Consider the following 20,857-nt stretch of genomic DNA (forward strand, 5'->3'; position numbering starts at 1 on the left):
CGCCTAACAAACAAAAGAGAATTGAATACCATTCTATGAAACATGAATTAACGAGTCATAATTGTCCAAATCATTTAGGTCAGAGGAAAATAGAATAATTCTACTTTCTTAATATTGCATTTACTAAGGTTGTCGTCGAACAAAGTTGATTAGAATTAATAACTAAAATTATGAGATTAACTCACATTTTTGACGTTAAGGATAGGAGAATCTGAATCCAATAGAGTGAAAATGATGATCGATTTTTTCACATTGAACAAATAATATTAACATCCAAATACAAAATTTCTGACGTGAATGAAAAGAACCTGTGATCCAATATTCCAAATTAAGTTTCAATTTTTAATTCTGTGGTGAAAACATGAGATGACGATATTCTAAACGCGGAATTATATTGATGAGATGAACAGAAGACTAATTGAATTACCGTGTGAACTAACTAAAAATTGATAACAGTGTGGGCACGCTTCTTTAACCAGAGTATCAACAAATATTAAATTCCAGAAATTCACACCCTAAAGTGTCTTCTAAAAGAAATTGAATTGTAATTATGATTAAAATCTTATTCAGCGAACATAGAAATTAGAACATGTACAAATCATTCATTATAATATGGAAATTATTGCTGATAAATTGGAACATATGATTCTCATCGGTCGTATTGCTTTTTGCAAAAAGAATGATTATAAACAATTAATTGAAAATAGAAGAATATCGAATCTGCTACAGGGAAAAAGGCATAATGAAAGGGCATCATACCCCGGCCGCAAGCGTTCATAATTTCAAATCTTTCACCTCGCCGTACAGTAGATTTCTTATTTACCCATCGAGTTACCAACTCGGAATTGTCAAATGATGTCCTCTCACGGAATCATCTCATACTTCGTGCGACTGAGCCTCATCTTCACCGCTGCCAAGCCCACAGAGGTATAATATCTAGAGGGCTCGAATTTTCTAAAAAATTATAGATTTTTCTAGAAAATTCCAGATTTTTCTAGAAAATTTTAGATTTGCCTAGAAAATTGAGGGATCGAGAAAATTGAGGGATCCTTGCCGCTGGTCGGTAATATAGCGGCAGTTGTTTATTATGCACAAAATAGTTAAAATTTGTGGATCCGTGTTAAAATTCGGAAGGGAATTTGAATGTGATGATTTCGTTGTGAGTGAAACATGCTGAACGTTTGTTCAGGGATTTTGGTTGTAAATAATAATTCGCGATCGCAACGTATATATAAGAGTCACCATGTGATCTCCAAACTAACTACTCTTGAGGGCCAACCAATGATATCTCTAGGAGGGAACCAATGATGGGGCTCAACCAATGAGATCACGGAGAACCCAATGATATCATTGGTTGGCCCCCAAGAGTAGTTAGTTTAGAGACCACTTGATGGCTCCCACATCTACATTGCGATCGCAAATTCAATCATATCGTGATTATAAAATAGCTATTTTCGTCACAAGGCCGAAAAAAACTTTTCTCACGAGTGCGAGGGTTGCAGACCGAGGCGAAGTCGAGGAATGCAATCACACGAGTTAAAAAAGCTGTTTTCGGCCGAGTGACGAACATAATTTTTCTTCACAATGTCCGTAAACGGCGTTTGACGGACACGAAGTGTGATGAAAAACCCATTATCATGACGAGACGGTGCGAAATCCTGAATTCTTCTATTATATTTATATAAATACTATAGCGAAGTGGTAAACTAGGATAAGTGCAACAATGAAACTTTCAAGAGAATTAAAAAATTTGACCACGTTTCAGAGAATTTTCGATTCTAGCAATAGACATTTTTTCAAAAAAATTCCACTTATCCTATTTTACCACTTCACTACAGAATATATGAGCAGATCCGCGTGAAATCCGAAACCCAAAAAAATTGATATCTGGGATTTTTTGCTCAAATTTTTTTCTAGAAAGTTGGGCATCAGACAAACATTTTGAAATTTTTTTTTTGAAAAATATTGATAATTGCGGGAGTTATGATTTTTCAAAAATTTCCATTTTTTTTCGCTAAAAATTTTATTTTCAAATTATTACCAATATTCCAGTCCCCTTCAGAGCTATCAAAATTCTGTTCAGCAGACTCAAAGAACATGAAAAAATCTTCAAAATGAAACATCACTCGCTGCATTCCATCCAATTTTACGCGCTTTATACGTCAAAACGTCTTTTTTTTCAGTCGCCATTTTCTCAAAAACCTATTTTTTTGAAAATCTGAAATTTTTACCAAAAATCATCAATAAAATGACGAAAATTTTGGCGCCAAAGAAAGTTACTATTTTACAGTAGTTTGGCAGATATGAATTTTTTTACGAAGCTAATCACTGAAAATGATGAAAAGTTGCGTTGAATTACTCACTTATCTCACAAATGAGTGAATTTTTCATTGAGAATTGGTAAGTAGAAGGATCTAGGATCATTATTCTTCCCATGATCCCTCCTTGGTATGCTTTTTTGGTAATCATCAGATAAGATACCTAGAAAGATTAAATTCATTTCTAATTACTGTTGAAAATAATAACACAAAATTCCTTAAACAAACGTCTTGATTATTCCTGGAATCATACAATTTCATATATTCTTCATCAATCTTCCAGTAGTTTTTTGGTAATCGAGAAATTTACGAACAATTGCATTTTCAACTCGTTTAGGAATTGTGAACTTGTTGGACCTGGATCTTTTTGAATTATCTACTTCACAAAGAATTTGTTCAAATGGTGCAGTCACTGTTTTTTGTACTGTGGGATATTTATAAGTCGATGAGGGGCCACAGCTTTCCATTAAAGATGCAGAGAATTCATAATTATGATTTCTATTCAAAATGTAAGCCACCCACCATTTCCCTCAAAATTTTTGTCATTTTATTGGTGATTTTTGGTAAAAATTTCAGATTTTCAAAAAAATAGGTTTTTGAGAAAATAACGACTGAAAAAAAAGAGGTAAATGTCCAGAACAACTTCCTCATTTCTATCTTTAATTATTATTATTAAATACTGGACATTACTAGACCTTTTCACGTATAAAGCGCGTAAAATTGGATGGAATGCAGCGAGTGACGTCTCATTTTGAAGATTTTTTCATGTTCTTTGAGTCTACTGAAAAGAATTTTGATAGCTCTGAAGGGGACTGGAATATTGGTACTAATTTGAAAATAAAATTTTTAGTGAAAAAAAAGAAAATTTTGGAAAAATCATAACTCGCAATTATCAATATTTTTCAAATTTTTTTTTCAAAATGTTTGTCTGATGCCCAACTTTCTAGAAAAAAATCGAGCAGAAAATCCCAGACATCAATTTTTTTGGATTTCGGATTTCACGCGGATCTGCTCATATATACAATGAAAAACTATGATGTTCAGTGAAGGAAAGGGAAGACCGTAGACGTATCCCAGGTAAAATTACGGCTGTATCGAAGATAGGGTGAACTTGTACTGGACGGTCAAGGGAAATTCGAGGTTCGTCGTAAGATCTAAAATAAAAGAATCACCTAAATGGGGATATGATGGCTTTCATACCGTCCAGAATGTTTCAATTAGCTGAAAAAAAATATTTCAAGTGAAAATAACAAAACAAAGAATAATTAAATTAAGAAATTGTTGAATGCAGCCGAAACCCCTAATTTCTGGACGACTGGCCCATATTTTTTTTAATTTATTAAATGTCGATCAATAATAAAAATTATTGATTCCATGATTATACACGAGTACTATTATTGAACGGTGAAATGATCAGTACAATTTTCATTTTATTCATGGATTATTTAATGCAAGTGTTTACCCTACAACCACCCGCAGATTTTATGAAAAAATGGTGTTCGTCAGAGGCGTGGAAACATGCTGCTGTCTATCTGTTTCTACCTAGGAAATCTCACATTTATTTTCAATTTTTTTTTTCGAGACATTATTACCTCCCGCATCCCCACCCCGCAAATCAGCAGACAGAGAGAGATTGCCGCCTAAGCAGATTATCTCTCTCCGCATTTCCGACAGCTCAGGGGTCGTAGGAGCACTCTAGATTTATACCTCTATGGCCAAACCCACCAAAACACAAAACAAGAAATTTTCAAAAGGAGGTTAGGTTCCCCTATCATCACACATGTCTTACGAACTTCAAATGTTCCCACCGGTTTATCTCAGAATATCAATTATTTCCGGAACTAATTGTTGAGTGAACAATTGACATTGTTGTATATTAACACGAGCGTCGAGTTAATACAAATACTGAAGTCAACATGTTTAATAAAGTTTGTACACCGTTACGGAGCCAAACACGACGAGTGAGTGAATGAATGTCGAAGTGATGTTGACTATTCGTTAATCATTTTGTGTGCATTGTCAACAGTGTTCATCGTTGATACTGAATAAAGCGAAACCTGTGGTTGAATTGGACGAAGGTACAAGGAATGCACTAGAGAAAAATGAGATTAAACCACGAAAACATGCTGGGGTTGTGTATAGGAGAACAACTGAACTTCCGGAGTGGGTTACGAAGGGGATAACATCGCTAATTGAAGGCAAGAATAATAATCCTCGCCATTTTCATTTTATTAAACATCAACTTCTTATTTTCTTTTTCAAAAATTTTTCCATTCTCAAATAAGAGTTCTCTTAAGGATATCCAAGTACTTTGTGTATTTCTTGAGAGCTTTCATTTGAGCCCCATTTGAACCCTAAGTTTCGAGGAAGATTGATGAAATAATTTAAAAATTGCAATTTTTGAAAATTACGAGCTATTTCTATAAATAATTTATAAACAATCAATATAAAGAAAAATCTGTACCTCGATTTCTATACATGTTCGTTGTTAAATGTTGAATCTTGGTAATGGAAAGTATTAGAAAAAAATATCAAACGTCGCATTTGGGAAAAATTTTCTTAGCAAAACAATTTTGAAATTTTCTCCTAAAACTACTAGTAAGAGATATTTGTATAAAAGTTTCTCAAATTCTTCAATTTTCTCGAATTTTAACCACTTTATCGCAGAATTCTATTTTCTTTTTTTAAAATTAATGCTGTTCCTCCATCTGGTAGATAAGAAATAAAATATTCTTATTTAATATCTATTCTCAAATCCAGATAATATAATAATTAAAAAGTTCACATGGAAGATCAAGTTCTGCTAGAAATGCTGACAGGAAATAGCATGAAAAAAAAATCCTCAGTAGAAATATATTAATCTACAAGATTTAAAATGAGGTTTAGAAGAATTTTATCATCTACTCCCAGAGAAATGACACATTTCAATCGAAGGAAAATCTGTTCGTTGTTAAATGTTGTATTATCTTGGTAATGGAAAGTATTAGAAAAAAATATCAAACATCGCGTTTGTGAAAAATTTCCTCAGCAAAAAAACTCTGAAATTTTCTCCTAAAACTACTAATAAGACATATTTGCATAAAAGTTTATCGAATTCTTCCATTTTCTCTCATTTTTACTACTTTATCGCAAAATTCTATTTCTCTTCGTTTAATTTATGCTGTTTCTCTCCATCTGGTAAATAAAAAATAAAATATTGTTTGGGAGTGGAAAAAATTGATCTTCATTTTTTTTAAGTCGTGGAAGAATCCAGATTATATAATAATTAAGAAGTTCACATGGAAGATCAAGTTCAGCTAGAAATGATGGGAAGGGATTGCATGAAAAAAATTGCTCAGTAGAAAGACATTAGTTCACAAGATTTAAGAAGAGGTTTTGAAGAATTTTATCGCCGGAAACTCTCTATTTGAAATTTTTCTATTAATCTCAATAATATTTCTGTTCGACATGAATAAATTCGTGTATTCCCTTCAATGAAAGTGTTTCGTAGAATAAATTATTCATTAATTCCCAGTAAATTCTCTACTAGAATTTCTCATCTTTTAATTTATGCTCCTCCAAGAATATCCAAAACAGCAATTAAGGGAGGATTCAGCAAAGTTCTACAGACATTTTAAAGGTCGCCACCCCCCAATTGAGAAGGAGGAATTCGAAGCGAAATTCGATGACATAAAAAAAGAACTTCGACAGGAAAAACGTTATGAAAATGTGACGCCTGAGGTCGAGGAGAAGCTGGACAAGCAAGTATCTTCTAAAGCTCTTCAAGTCTTGAAGACAAATGTTCAGTACAGCTCGTCTGCTGTTAAATACGACTCTTACACCAGCATCTTGTACATGATGACACGGAGTGCACCTGATTATGCAATTTTGTATAAAATATTTCACGAGATTAAAGCGAGAGATGGGGATTTCGAGGCAAAGAATTTGTTGGATTTTGGATCAGGAATTGGGACTGTTTCTTGGTAATTATGAATTTTTTACATTTATTCAACCATTGATGGTGAATTTTCAATTGATAATCAAAAGATATATTTTGTTGAGAATTTTATTATTATTTTATATCAGAAAAGATTCTTGAACTTGTTATGTTAGAACCTTTCGTTTCTGAGATAATTCCATAATAAATAAAGATGCCATGTTTGATTTGATAAAAATCTCGAAATTTAAGAACTCTGTCATAGTAAAATCTAGGGAGCAAAAAATGTTAGAAATAATTGAAATTTTCTCGTATTTTAACAATTTTTTTCCTGCATATCAGAGAAAAAAATTAATCTGAGTTGCATATAATATTCTTAGAAAAAAATCTAAAAGAGAATTAAGAATATTCCCGTTCGTAAATTGACGATTTTCCTTGTTCTAAAATTAATCGATCTCCTCATATTCCAGAGGCATTTAATAATGAAAATTTTCTAGCATCCAGTAAAAATCTCTGAATTTAACATCTCTGTTATAATGAAATCTAGAGAGCAGTAAATCCTGGAAATTAGTGAATTTTTCTCGTATTTTAACAAATATTTTCCTGCATATCAGAGAAAAAAATGTCAATTCTCAACAATTTGCACTCAAATCTAGTATAATTGTACTTGAAAATTAGAAATATTCATCTCCTGTAAGCTAATTTCGTTTCTTTTTTAGTAAAAAAATTGCACCATTCATGTGAAATAGCCCGAAAAATATTTCTGAAAGAATTGAGAATATATTTTTAATATTTTAAGAATAATTTTTCGGCCTATTTTACATAAATGGCGCACATTTTTATATTAAATAAAAGAAAATTAGATGTATTGGAGTCAAATTAAAAAAAAAATTCGTTATTGCTATTGTACACATTTTTTCAAAAATTTTCAAAAATAACTTCTGTAGCTCAAAAATTGGAGGCCCTGGACTGATTTCAACATTTTAAGCGTTTGCGAGGCAAACGAACAATAAACAATTGATTTTTTTGCGCTAATTATTCATTTTCAGACATATATAATCAATCTTCAATGCATGAGAAATCTCACTACGATAGCCTGCGGCTTTTAAAACTCATAGTCTCATAGTCTCCCTTAACAAAATTTTCTCGCTCGAAATAAATAGATTTTTAGTATTCAATTTTAGGAAATTGCCTTCTAAAATTAAGTTAATTCTTAGTCAATTTCTTAGTCTCAGCGCAATCTTTTTTACAAGTATAAATTTCTTGAAATCAGTAGCTTGGCTCTAAAAATAAAAAACTTTTTCCTCTCCGTGTCTAAAGTTCATTGGATTATTTATACAGGGCTGCAGCACAATTGTGGCCAACGTTGAAGGAATACGTGTGTATCGATGCCTCCACAGAAATAATTAGTCTAGCCGAAGAATTAGCTAAGCATGCCGATCCAAAAATCAAAGGAATCTTCCATCGACAGTACCTTCCAGTAACTGCAGTGGTAAATATATTTCTTAGAAATTCTTCTGTTAAAATTAAATTAATTGTGTTAAAATCATTATAAAACAATTTTATTATTATCAATACTGCAATTCAGTAGCGAAGTGGTAAAACGGTTTAAGTCGACTTATCTCCCAGTTGAATTTTTGAGGAATATTTCTGAATCTAAGGGAGATAGTGAAATTTTCGTAATTACATTTGTTGTAGTTCTCCATCAGAACTACAAAAAAAGTTTGTTTGAGGAGAGGACCTGTAAATTGGGTGGATTGTGGGAGGTGTTAGAGGATAGTTAAAGTAGGATGAGCCGTGAAAGAAAAAATACTGAGTTTTCTAAAGTCACAATTTATTGGTGGCCAACAGCCACCAAAGTCTGAAAATATGTACACTTTATACATGGTTGAATGTCTCTAGAAAGTTGTTAATTGATTTACTGAATTTATACCGATAATTATTTAACTGCGTCGATTGACTCTAGACTGAATTTATAAAACTGAATAAATGAACTGAGTTGATGTACTAATCGGAACTGTACTGATACTATACGACGTCTACAGGTGATTTGCTCGAGATAGACTTATACGGTGAGACGCTAAGCCTAAACTGATTCGCGCGTGTTTCGGTCACCTATGACTGATGACCCGGAGGGTCCCGGAGGGGAGCACGTCTAAATATTTTCCGTCAAACAACTTCGTCATAAAAACTCGGTTTTTTGAACTTTTGTGATTACAACGTTTGTCATAAAAAACTCTTTGAAAAACAACTTCTGTACAAATAACTTGGTTAAAAACCCGAATATTTTTTTGTGTTTGCAATATTCTTCTGAATTATTGCAAATCAACTGATATTGAATCGCCACTTTCAAAGGACTAAAGGATTATTCAATGTAAGGCGATTCTTGTTCGATTATTGTTCCTTTACCAAAGTAGAACCTGTAAAATATATCAAGTTGACTAGGGGAAAGTGGAGCAAAATGAGACACTGGGGCACAATGAAACAGCCGAAAAATAACAATTTGAGACAATTGAAGCAAGAAAAAATTTTCATCAACTTTTGTTTATTAACTTTTTATTATTATTGGGAGTACTGATGAGAATAATAATTTTCTATTCGGTAGAAAACAACATGTGGGGCGAACAAATCGCTGATATTCGAAACCCCTATATAGCGTGTCGACTACCTCCACAGATGAATCCCACTCCCCTGTTAGAACTCGATCTCAGCGTTCATTAGTCAACTTGTTTCCTGGCTCTCCAGTAGCCAAACTAAGACCTCGTCATCACTTAGTCTATGGTCTCTCTCCATTCGAAACTCCCGAAGGTTTTTCATATATTTCTTATATCGATACAACAATATTAATAATTTTCCCTAATTGTATCCACAGTTCTCTTTCCAAGTAATTGAAATATTTCATCTCTAATTTAATTTATTAGATTAGGGCGATTACCCTTTTCATTCAACATCACATTTTCTTTTTTCCCCCTCTGGGTCTTCCCCTGGGCCTTGCTCTGGACTTTGGATTTTGCTATTTCATTTTCTTTTCAATTTATTCGTTGACAAAATCTTCTCCCGTCAAAACTTCTCAATAATTTTCCATTATACTGAATGGAAATTATTATTCTCATCAGTATTTCCAATAATAAAAAAAAGTTGATAAAAAAAAAAAGGTTGAAAAAAATTTTTTGGCTTGAATTGCGTCAAAGAGTCGTTTTTCGACTGTCTCATTTTGCCCCACTCTCCCCTACGAAAATTGCTAGCCAGTCGCATTGTATTTAATATGGACAGTATAAATGATGTGTACATCATTCGATTATTACATTCGATTGATTTATCCTTAGGGGATCATTTTATCCTAGGACTCAATAAAGCATTTCTATCTATGACATTTTTGTCAATCCTACAATGAGTAATTCTCTTTGAAACAAGTAGTTCTTCCAAAAAATCTCAATAAACCTTTTCTTAGCTGAGAAGTCCTTCTACAGAAGTTCTCTTGAAATTCTCAATCAATATTGAAATTTTAAAAAAATTTAAAAAGACGTTTATGAAATTTTTCATTTTAATAAATATTTTCCTGAGAAACTCCTCTACAGAAAGGTTTTTTGAAATTCTCCTTAAAAATCAGTCATTCACAAAATTATATCATTTTTATTTCTACTTGTTACAGCCAAAATTTGACGTTGTGGTGAGTGCTTTCACATTATTCGATTTACCAGATCGAAAAAGTCGCCTAGAAGTTATTTTATCTTTATGGAGGAAAACAGAAAGATATTTAGTCCTTGTCGAGCAAGGCACCAATGCTGGATTCCAGGTAAATATCATAATTGGTACATATAACTGCTCCAAAGAATGTTTCAAGGAAACCGAATTATTTTGTCATTTAAGGTCCGGGTGTACTATCTTTTGAATGTTATCTGGATTTTTTTTATCTTTCGTAATCGAAAATTGTCAATTGAGTGGTACATCATGTAGAAATTCCCAAAAATTATGATAGAATGATAAAAAACAATAGAAAAAATTCTGAACTTTTTCAAAGAGCTTTTTTAACCCTACTCTGGTTACCTGCCGGGAAATGCGACTTTAGTCACCTTCGCGGGAGAGTGCCGCCGTGTTATTTAGGCTCCAGCGTTGCCGAATCCACTCTACACTTCCCGGGAACGTTTAGCGAGTTCCCAGCAACGTCGCGGAACAGGCAATTTCATTTAACACGGAAAAAAATTGTTCACCTTTTGGAAATAATTTTTTTTCTCGTAGATTTAAGGATACAATATTGAAAAAAAATACTAGGATTTTCTAGATACTTCAATTGACGAATTCAGTTTTTCTCAAATTTTTCCGGTCAACCAGTCGATGGCAAGGTGAATAAAACGACGTGTTGCGGCAATTCCCTCGCATGGTGACCAGTCTAGGGTTAATTGAGATTCAGAATGAGTTGAAAAAAGTGTAAATTACAAATATCTGATTCGCTGTGGCAAATTATCTATTAGCTGTCATTTTCTATGTGGATAACAAAACACTAACTCCTCATGGGAGGTGACAGCTAGGTATCTCAATTTTCAAAACAGTGGTATGTAGTCATCTGCCATTTTTATGTGATGAAAGTGCGATTAAAAAATTCTCCAATATATTACAATTTTTTTCAAAGAGCCTTTTCCGTAATAAATCAATCTGTGCAGTGTGGGAAAAGATTAACGAAATCAGTCTTCCCCCTGCATGATATTGGGTGACAGGCCGCCATTTGTCACCGTAAATCAGATACATTTTTGTAATTTAGATACATTTTGGAATAATTTCTTGTTATTCAACTTATTCTGAACATAAATTTAAAATGCTCTCTGAAAAAATTGAGAATTTTTTCTACTTTTTTTTGATTATTCATTTATAATTTTCCAAAACTTAATTGACTATTTCAGATGACGAAAGATGAAAAAAAAACATCGAGATAACGTTCGAACGATAGTACACCCGGGCCTTAACAACAAAAGAAATTGAAATCAACAAGAAGATTGAGTCGAACTCAATTAAGTAAATCTCTTTAAGGAGGTCAAACTGGGTCAAATTATGGCCTTTGTGGGGTTCACACCAGCTGCGTCCCCGTCGCGAACCCTCGGTAATGCTAAGTGCTGGTGGAGCCCGATACTTTAAGAATAAGTGTTTCACTACTCGTTCAATTTATATGAACACCTCATAAATGAAAATTAAAAACTGCTTTTAGAAGAAAAAAACGTACAATGGGAGGTCCCGTACATCTACGTGAGCATCCATGTAACAAAATGTGATAACTTATAGAGGTTAAATTCATCTATAGCAATCAGTTTGCGACCCAAATTACCTCGAAATACTTCAAGATATTAACACAAGAACTGTTATATTTACCTATCGGTATCCCTGATGAGTTGGAGTAGTTATATTAGCTAATTACCAATATTATTTTCTCACTTCAATCCCCTAAAGTGAACAGATGAATAAATAGATTATTTTTTGGTTGACAGATCATCAACGAGGCTAGAGATTTCATCTTACATATAATAGAATCTTCCAATAAACGAGAAGGTACTCCGCAAGGCTACATTTTCTCTCCAGTGAGTTTCTTCTATTGAGAATAAGAAAATTTAGTGACGAGTGGTGGAGAGAAATGAGAAACGATGTGTACATTATTTTGTGAATATTCAGCAACTTAGGAAAAATTATGGATAGACCTTTGCAGGTTCTTATGGACGACAAAATTTCATAGAAAAATCTTTTGAATTTGTTACGAAATTCTATTGGATTTCTATTGAAAAATTCTGCAGTGTATCTACGGATTTTTTTCCACAGGAAGTTTCAACAGAGAATATTCTATCATCAACATAGTACGACTCGATTTTTTTTCAAACTATTTTAATATTTTTCTTCAACACACAAACCTTACAGAACTGAATTCGATGTCGGATGCATATTCAAACCTCTCGTTTATCGAGATAACTTTTATCAAAAATTCTGAAATATTTACCGAACATACTTTATACATTACTTTGCCGAATGGCGCAAGCGAAATTTTGATTCAATGAATTACTGAATTTGTTATTAACAAATTTCCGACAATCGCCGATCTTGGCAAACGTTTGTACTGTCGAACTGAAATTGGTCTTGAAAATTCCCAAAAAAACTGTATAAAGAAATAACGTAATTGAACAACTTTTTAGTGAAACCTCAAGATTATGATTAAATTTTAGTTCATAATTTTCTGATCATCAGTATAGAAGTTATCGCATATGATATTTTCTTTGAGAATTCATTGGCTCAAATTTTGTCTTCATTTAGTGGGTTAAAAGAAAAATAGATCTGGAAAAATTTAAGAAAATTATGTTGAGGATTTCTTATAGGAAATTTCTCAATCGAAAAAGTTGTATAGAAGTACGAAATTATACTGATTTTTTCTATAAATCAGTTTTTATTGGCCATTATCTATTGAAAAATGCGCAGTAAAGGTACGGAAAAGGTAAATAAATATGCTATAAAAGTTTCTATCGAATTCACTAGACCACGTTTCACTCCTTCAACATTGATTTTTAAATCGTCAATTATTATTGTTGCATGTATATTATATTTTTTGCGTGATGATGTTCATCTTCACTATTCCAAGTGGCGCTGGGGTCCCCTCAAAGTAATGTACATCTTAGTTTCAAAATTAATTTATGGAGAATTAATTCTATTAACAATTTTCTCAGTGCCCTCACGAATCAAAGTGCCCAAAGATAGCGGTTGACGATGGTACTCCATGCAATTTCCAAGCATCTTACATTGCTTTCACTTTGATGAATGCAAAATTTTCGAAGAAAGAGCGTTATTCCTACGTAGTATTCAAAAAAGGTAATTAATATCAGAGTTCAAAAAATAACTTTAAAATAGGTCTGCACATTATTTTGCAAATGTCTTTGAAATTAAAGTGTTCACAGAAGTCCAGCGAGGGAGATTTTTCAACTACAAGAAAAATCTTATGACATTTTACATTGAACCTGCACTAAAAAAATTGTTCTAGTTTCTAGTAAAATTTGCAATTATTCTGTTCTTAAGGGGTAACAGAAGTGCACTTATTTTTCAAGTTTTTGAACAAATTTCTTGTCGAAAGTTATCGATATTTTTCAAAATTGAAACATCTCCAAGGGGTGATGATGAAGATCTATGTACTTTGATTTCGAAAAGTATTAATAACTTTGAACAGGAAATTAAGTTGAAAATTTCGAAGAAATGGTGGTCTTTTGTTATGCTCTAAATCATGAACATCTGGATTCTCAAATCGAGACACAGAAGCATTGTAATCGTCCATTTGCACGATCTTCTAATTTTACTTGGAAATGGTGTAGAATGACATGAAACATCAAGATATGATATTTTTAGAAAATGTGTGTATGTCAGTATGTGTGTGCGGACTTTTCGATTTTTTTTATAAATCTTCGCGAAAACAGGAGTAAAGTCGAAGGTAAAAATCTGAAATTTTGTGAAATAATTGGAATTATTGGGGAGCACATCTGGGCGAAATCTCAACTCAATCGATCAAGTAGTTTTTGAGATACAGCAATTACTCAAAAATGTCATTTTTTCTCAATATCTCAAAAAATGCGCAACTGAATTGAATTTTTTTGACGTCCAAATATTCCTTATGATAATATCTATCAAATTAAGTCATAATTTTTCGGAATTTCATCCTTCTCGAATGTTCACAGTTTAATATTCTTAGCATTGCTAGTATAATGCCTTTTAGAACCATGAGGTTCTAAAAATTAGTTACTTCATCCTGGAAAATAGAACCTTTCTATTTGATGAATTTATTCCACTTTGCGGTCATTCGTGTTTCCTCAGATGTTCGATGTACGTTGTTCCTTCGTGCTGCTATTTGAATCCCATCAAATGCGAACTTTTAAACTGTCGTGGGTTCGAATCCCACTTGATCGATCCGATGAGCCCTCAATTTTTTTTTAGTTTGTGCATTGACTAATTGACACATTGTCGGGCTGTGAGTCTCATCCTCTGAACTACTGGGAGTGAATGGATAGCGAATTGCGTCCCTCTCTTAGTTTAAAGTTCGCATTTGATGGGATTCAAATAGCAGTACGAAGGAACAATATACCTCGAACATCTGAGGAATCATGAATGACCGCAAAGCCGAATAAATTCATCAAATATATAAATACCACGGTCGATAAAATCATGAAAACTGTAAAAAAACCTTTCTTTTCCTGTGCAGAGCAGGGATAGCCAAATTTGTAATATTTTATTACGGTTAAATATTGTAGCCATCAATTAGATAACATCACTCTTGACATTTTTTGTGTACTTAAATATCATCAATTCAAATATTCAAATTTTCAACTATTTTATGAATCAATAATCGAGGTAGGAAGATCATTACTTGTAGGGCATTCCATGTCAATTCGACCGGTTTAAACCCTGACCATCTCAGATTCGTTTCTTTTTTTTTTTCATGATTCTACTCGATGAAAAATCCACCCTGATTTTTTTTAGATTTTTTTATCAATTCTTCAATTTTTGAAGTAGATTAACGAAAACCCCATTTTAAAAATCTGAAAAAATTCACAAAAATTTTATGCTACCAAAAAGTTGTTTCAAGCTACTTTTTAAAGTGTAGGCGCTATTTCTGTAGGTGCTAGGAAAAGAATGACATTTTATCTATGGGATGTACGTTAACGGAAGTGTTGAATCCGAATCCGACGTTGATTTTTACATGTTGTGGTCAGGTCTATTTATTTATAACATTTTTATTGTTTAATCGATCATATCATGGAAACAGTTGCAGATAGAGAAAAAAATTTCAAACAACAGATGTTTGTTATGTAAAAATACACATTTTTAATCTGTTTGGTGAATGACTAGATTTAGGGTGGATGTGCGATGAAAATGTGGAGGGAGATGTTGGGAAAATTATTGATGAGCCGGATTTAAAAATTCACACTTTATTTTGTGGGATCGAACCACTTTGTCAAAAGTCTTTACACTCTTTGGTTTTCAATAGTTGAATGTCTAATTAAATTGATGATTGTCTTTCACTGTAAATTCGTTGAGTCACTGAATTTAGGCTGAATTTAATCAACAGAGGTGATGTACTGAACAAAACGGTGATCTTACAAAGACCGGTGATGTACTTGATTACTAGTGAGCTAGGTGAGGTTCGAGAAGCTACTGTACTCGGTGAGGTGCGATATACAACTTGTACAGGTGATTTTCCCGAGATAGACTTGTACGGTGAGAGGCTAAGCCTAAACTGATTCGCGCGTGTTTCGGTGACTTATGACCCGAAGGGTCCCGGAGATTTTCGAAGTAGGCCGATGGTCGACCAGAATGTTCTGGAATTTTAGTTGCGTTTCAAACATAATCATATATTTTTTTCTCCTAACTACGATAGATAAAGAGTTATTATGGATGGGAGGGAAGTGGGCAGCACGTTAACACCTGCGCGGATGTTGGGGCGCTCCGATGTGTTTATTGGCAAACTCGATCGAGATAGAGAAGAATTGAATTCCGCAGAATAAAATTCATATATTTTTCCATATATAAAAATTTTTTATCATTGAGCACAGTGAATACCGCAAATTTATTTTCATAGATTTATCAATCTTACTTTCTTGAAGGACAGATTTGAACTTCAGTTCTTAATCATTAAAATCGCAGAAGATGGAGAAAAAATTCCATGGAGATTCGCTGAAATCTACATTTTAGGGCTTATTTCGACTTGATTATTGAATCTGAGATGGTCAGGGTTTAAATCGGTCGAATTGACATGGAATGCCCCTTGTGTAATCGAAAATCCCCTTTCAAGAAATTTGAATTATTCCTTTAGTGGTAAATTTACAGTTTCATATTAACAAATTTTAAATATATCATTATTCGTAAAAAATCAGATTATTAATATTATATTATTTGAAAAATTGAATCAATATATTTTAAACCTTCAATAATGTAAGGGTCAAATCCTTGTAATATTACAGAAATTTAATATTGATGGGGATCCCTGGGGCAGAGATAAATTTCTAGTTAGATGTCTAATCTCTCCAGTCTATTTTTGAATCACCTTAGAAGCGAGTATGCTAAAAGAATATGTAAAAAAAAAACAATTTATAGTAAACTCTAAAATCTCTAAAAAAAAGATTTCTCAAAATGTTTCTGTGAATCTACTAGTTCCAGACGTATTTCCTAATGAAATTCAAGTCTTTTCCCACCTCATTGACCATTGAATTATCTTGATAATGAGTATTCGTCAAAGGAAATGTCGCGAGACAATTATCATCAGTGATTCCTTTAGCTGCATAGATGATAATTGGACAATTGACCAGAGAATTCCTTTCATTAAACCATGATGAATAATTTCAGGAGGTGGACGGGATGAAAACGAGAAAAAATGGCCCAGATTAGTTCGACCCACGTTGGTACGTTCAAGACATTCGATTTGTCGCATGTGCATACCGAATGGAAAATTGATGGAAGTATTCTTCTCCGTGGGAAAACACGAAAGGTATAAATCGAAATACAAACTGAATCAAATTTCATCCTACAAATGATTGATATTCATGGCTTCGATCCTACAAAAAGGATATGAAAGGGGTACCAGAAAGGCCACCGTTTCCTCGAATTTTTTAAAGAGAAGATTATGATGATTAAGTGATTAGACAATGCTACATGGAGGTGTGGCATATCGAGACGACAATATTAATAATGTTCACTAATTTTATCCACAGTTCCCTTTTCAAGTAATATGAAGCTTTTTATCTATAATTCAGGCCCGGGTGCACCATCGTCTGTTAACTAAACCGCCAGATAACGGTCTGTTAGTCCATAAGGATTACACATGGATAAATTTATCCCGGGGGTAAAAACAGCTAACAGGGGTTGGTGCAACCGGGCCTCAATTGATTTGATTAGGGCGATTACACTTTTCTTTTTTCATTCGATTGAAATTTAGCATCACATTTTGCTTTTTTCCCCTCTGGGTCACCCCCTGGGCCCTTCTGTGGATTTTTTTATTTTGCCGTTTCATTTTCTTTTCAATTGATCCATTGACAAAATTTTCTCTCGTCAAAACTTCTCAATAATTTTCCATTCTAATGGATGGAAAATTATTATTCTCAATTAGTACGCCTAATAATTAAAAAAAATAGGGATAAATCATCCTACGCTCGTCTAGCTAAGGTGAACACATCATTAGTCCAATATTTCTATCGAAATGGGCGTGAAGATGCGATGATTTAAATTAGATATCAGAGGGCAAAACCTTCAGAATTGAAAGTTACTTATATTAATCATGATGATTACTATTTTTTAATACATAATCGTCCGTAAATGTGAAAAGTCCCATGTCCCTACGCTCGTTCATTTGTCCCGATGCACGTTTGACACAGGTCCCCATCTTCGTCTCGTGATTAGAGTGATATGGAAAGGTTATATCCGAACTAATTACATCGTGACTATCCTATTTTGTGATAAAACAACAGTAAAAAATATCTCGAGGCACAAAATTTTATTTCCATTGGACAGTCCAACCTTTTAAATTTTTTAGATTTTTTCATCCGTTTAGTATCTTACCAGTTGACAGTGGGTTGCAAAACGAGCATAGGATCAGTGCCATTTTCATTGTACCTATTCATTTAATTGCCGATATTTCAGTGAAATACCAGGATATTACTATAAATTATTCATTTTTATTGAATTTTTAACTATTCGATTCGAAAGCTCATAATCAGTCAAGGGAATTTTAATCCCCCCCCCCTTTAATTTTACTATTATAACGGAGATATCAACATTTAAAAATTGTGAGTTTCTCAACTTGCGGCTTAAGAATGCACTCTGTCGTAGCGCGAGTTGATGTGAATGGGATTTTTTGTCTTATTATTCAATAAATCACTGTTCATTGGTGTTTATAACTTTTCTTATTAACTAAAATAATAACTCCAATCGAATTTTAATCGTAATACACTGAGAGAAATTTCAATGGTAATTTTAACTACAAGGGAATTGTCAAACAAATTATATTTACGGTAACAATAAATTTTGTAGATTAAACTAGGATTCATCGTTCGATTTACTATGTCAAATAGTGTCATCCACATTATGATGTAATTTTCACTTTAAGGTAATAATTGAATCTACAATGTTGTTACCGTAACTTCGTGACAATTCCCTTGTAGTTGAAATTACCATTGAAATTTCTCTCAGTGCAAATTCTTGGCACTGTCAAAATAATTAAAATGTAATAGCTGGCAGCATCTGAACCAGCATAGGGACAGAGACGAGCATAGGTGCATTTACCTCAATAAACAAAACTTGTTAAAAAAATAATTAATAAACTTTTGTTTTGCTTGAATTGCGTCAGACATTTTTCGACTGTTCCATATTACCCCACTCTCCCCTATCAAAATTTTCAATGACTTTATGTGAGCGATTGACATTTTTCAAATAAACACTTATCTAATTCATTCATTTTTTTCATCAGGCCTGTATACTACTGCGCCCGGTCGAGCGAATGGGGTGATAGGCTGCCCATCGAAATAGTCAGTGAAACGCCAAAATGACGCAGCGAATTCGGTCATTGAGGAAAAACTGGAATGACTTGACAATTTCGTGGAGAATTTTACCTCTTCATTGATTGTATAATCTATGCAATAAAACTCGATAAGTCAATTATCGACTGTAAATAAATATTTGTTATTACGAACACATCCCGAGATTCTTACCTTTCCCCTTGAATAACACCGAATTTCGCTGTGAGGTAGATGGTAGTCAGTAAAGTTTGACCTTAATTCTGTCATTTTATCCGCAGACCAGAAATATTGGTAAAATGTACTTCTTGTCATTCCGGCCGTAAGGCAGCGTTTCACAGATGCTACATGTCCGTGAATCGCTGCTTACAACCGTTATGACAATAGTATATTTCAGCACGTGTGGGGCACGTGTGGTGGGGTTTACAGCATGAGCCGAAGGCGAGTGATGTAACCACACACGTTAAGGACGAAATTTCCCAACAAGTACTGAACAAAATTTTATGTCACGAAGCCTGAAGCCGGCTGAATTAGACACGAGACACGAAGCGTCGAGTGTGTAATCCAGCCGGTTTCAGGCATGAGTGGCATAAAGAGTATTATTCGTCATACAGCCTAAAAAAAACTTTGCTAGCTCATATGATTGGAGCCCTCGCCTTCAGCTCGGGCTGGAAACTCATATTCGCTAGAAAAGTTGTTTTCGGCCTAATGACGAAATATACTATTTCGGCCCGAGGTGAACCTAGCAGCAGTACCAAAATTTTTATCTCATTAGGCCCGATAAACCGCGATTCTAACCTCGCTTAGCTCGGTTAGATCGCGGTTTTCGGGCCCAACGACATAAAATATCGTATGTCACATGGCGATAAAAGCATTATCTGGCGAATGTAATTATAATCCTCGCCTTCGACTCGGATTATAAAGCCACATTTGCCAGATAATACTTTTATCGCCTGATGACATAATATACTATTTTCACACACATGCACGGAAAGTTTGTACTTTCCTCTCGCTTATCAGAAAGCGAAATAGAAACTTTCCTTTACAGGCGTGTTAAAAAATAGCAAGTGTACCTCGAGCGAGGAAAACATGACTTTGGTGTACAATACACGGATACTATATCTCTTTTAAATTCAGAGATATTCCTCAAAAACTCAGGTGAGGGCTATGTCGACTTGAACCGTTTTACCGCTTCGCTACTGAATTTTGAGTACATAAAGCGAAGCTTACGGGAATCTATTTTACGCACGACCTCTGAACTTTACGCTTGTCAAACCGCCCTGAAAAGTGAACTTTTCATATAGGTATTGCAAATAGTATATTTCCTCACTTGTGCATAAAATGAAATTTTACGCAAGCTCTGCGTGCGCTAAATTTCCTTTTCCACACAATGATGAAACAAAGGGTTCGACACTCGTGGAAAAAGTGTTCTTTGAACCTTAGGAAAGTAGCACTCGTCTTCGGCGACCGCTACACACCTCTCACGGATCAAAAATCACTTTTTCCGTACTGACCTTCACTTTTCCTCGTCCGGGGATTGGCATTGGTCCCTCCCCAAACTCGTAAAAGTGAAAATTACTGTGGACGAATATCGTTCACGACTAGTGCTATGGGGTTTTTTACTCACGTGGAGTTGGAGTCCACGCCGAAGGCGAGGACTGACAAACCACGCGAGTAAAAAACTCCATGGCACTCGCCCTGAAATATACTATTACGCACTCCTATCGAAATATACTATTATGCACGCCGTGCGGAAAACAACCACTTTACGCACACTAAACGGTTTAGAATTTTTTGGGCAACTATCGTAGAATCATAGACTTGCGATAGGAATGCATAAGTATTTTTTTACCCGTGAGAGGCGTGTAGCGCTCGCCGAAGGTGAGTGCAACCCTCCCAAGGGTTAAAGAACCCTATTTTTCTTCACCATGTGTAAAAATCTCACTTTCTACACATGGTGTTACACGTGAAGCGTGCTTAAAAATTCACTTTACGCACAGGTGATGAAAATAGTACATTACATGCCCGAGCCATGGAAAACATATCACCCTCCCCCACATATCATCTTCCCAGGATATGTTTTCCCTGGCGAGGTGTGTATATTAATT

The 20,857-nt window shown here is 34.0% G+C and overlaps 1 protein-coding gene across 1 annotated transcript; it reads left to right on the forward strand.

Annotated features, from left to right (window-relative positions):
* Positions 1-4,032: 4,032 nt before the first annotated feature.
* On the forward strand, positions 4,033-18,909 carry LOC107043979 (methyltransferase-like protein 17, mitochondrial). The gene is made up of 9 exons (XM_015265708.1): positions 4,033-4,279; positions 4,345-4,516; positions 5,881-6,280; positions 7,576-7,726; positions 9,887-10,030; positions 11,712-11,801; positions 12,930-13,071; positions 16,588-16,729; positions 18,704-18,909. Exons 1-9 carry the CDS (start codon positions 4,235-4,237, stop codon positions 18,780-18,782), a joined length of 1,365 nt encoding a protein of 454 aa, XP_015121194.1. The 5' UTR covers positions 4,033-4,234; the 3' UTR covers positions 18,783-18,909.
* Positions 18,910-20,857: the final 1,948 nt, after the last annotated feature.

Source organism: Diachasma alloeum, unplaced genomic scaffold (assembly GCF_001412515.2).
Source record: "Diachasma alloeum isolate Michigan unplaced genomic scaffold, Dall2.0 Dall_scaffold_00651, whole genome shotgun sequence".
Lineage (NCBI taxonomy): Eukaryota > Metazoa > Arthropoda > Insecta > Hymenoptera > Braconidae > Diachasma > Diachasma alloeum.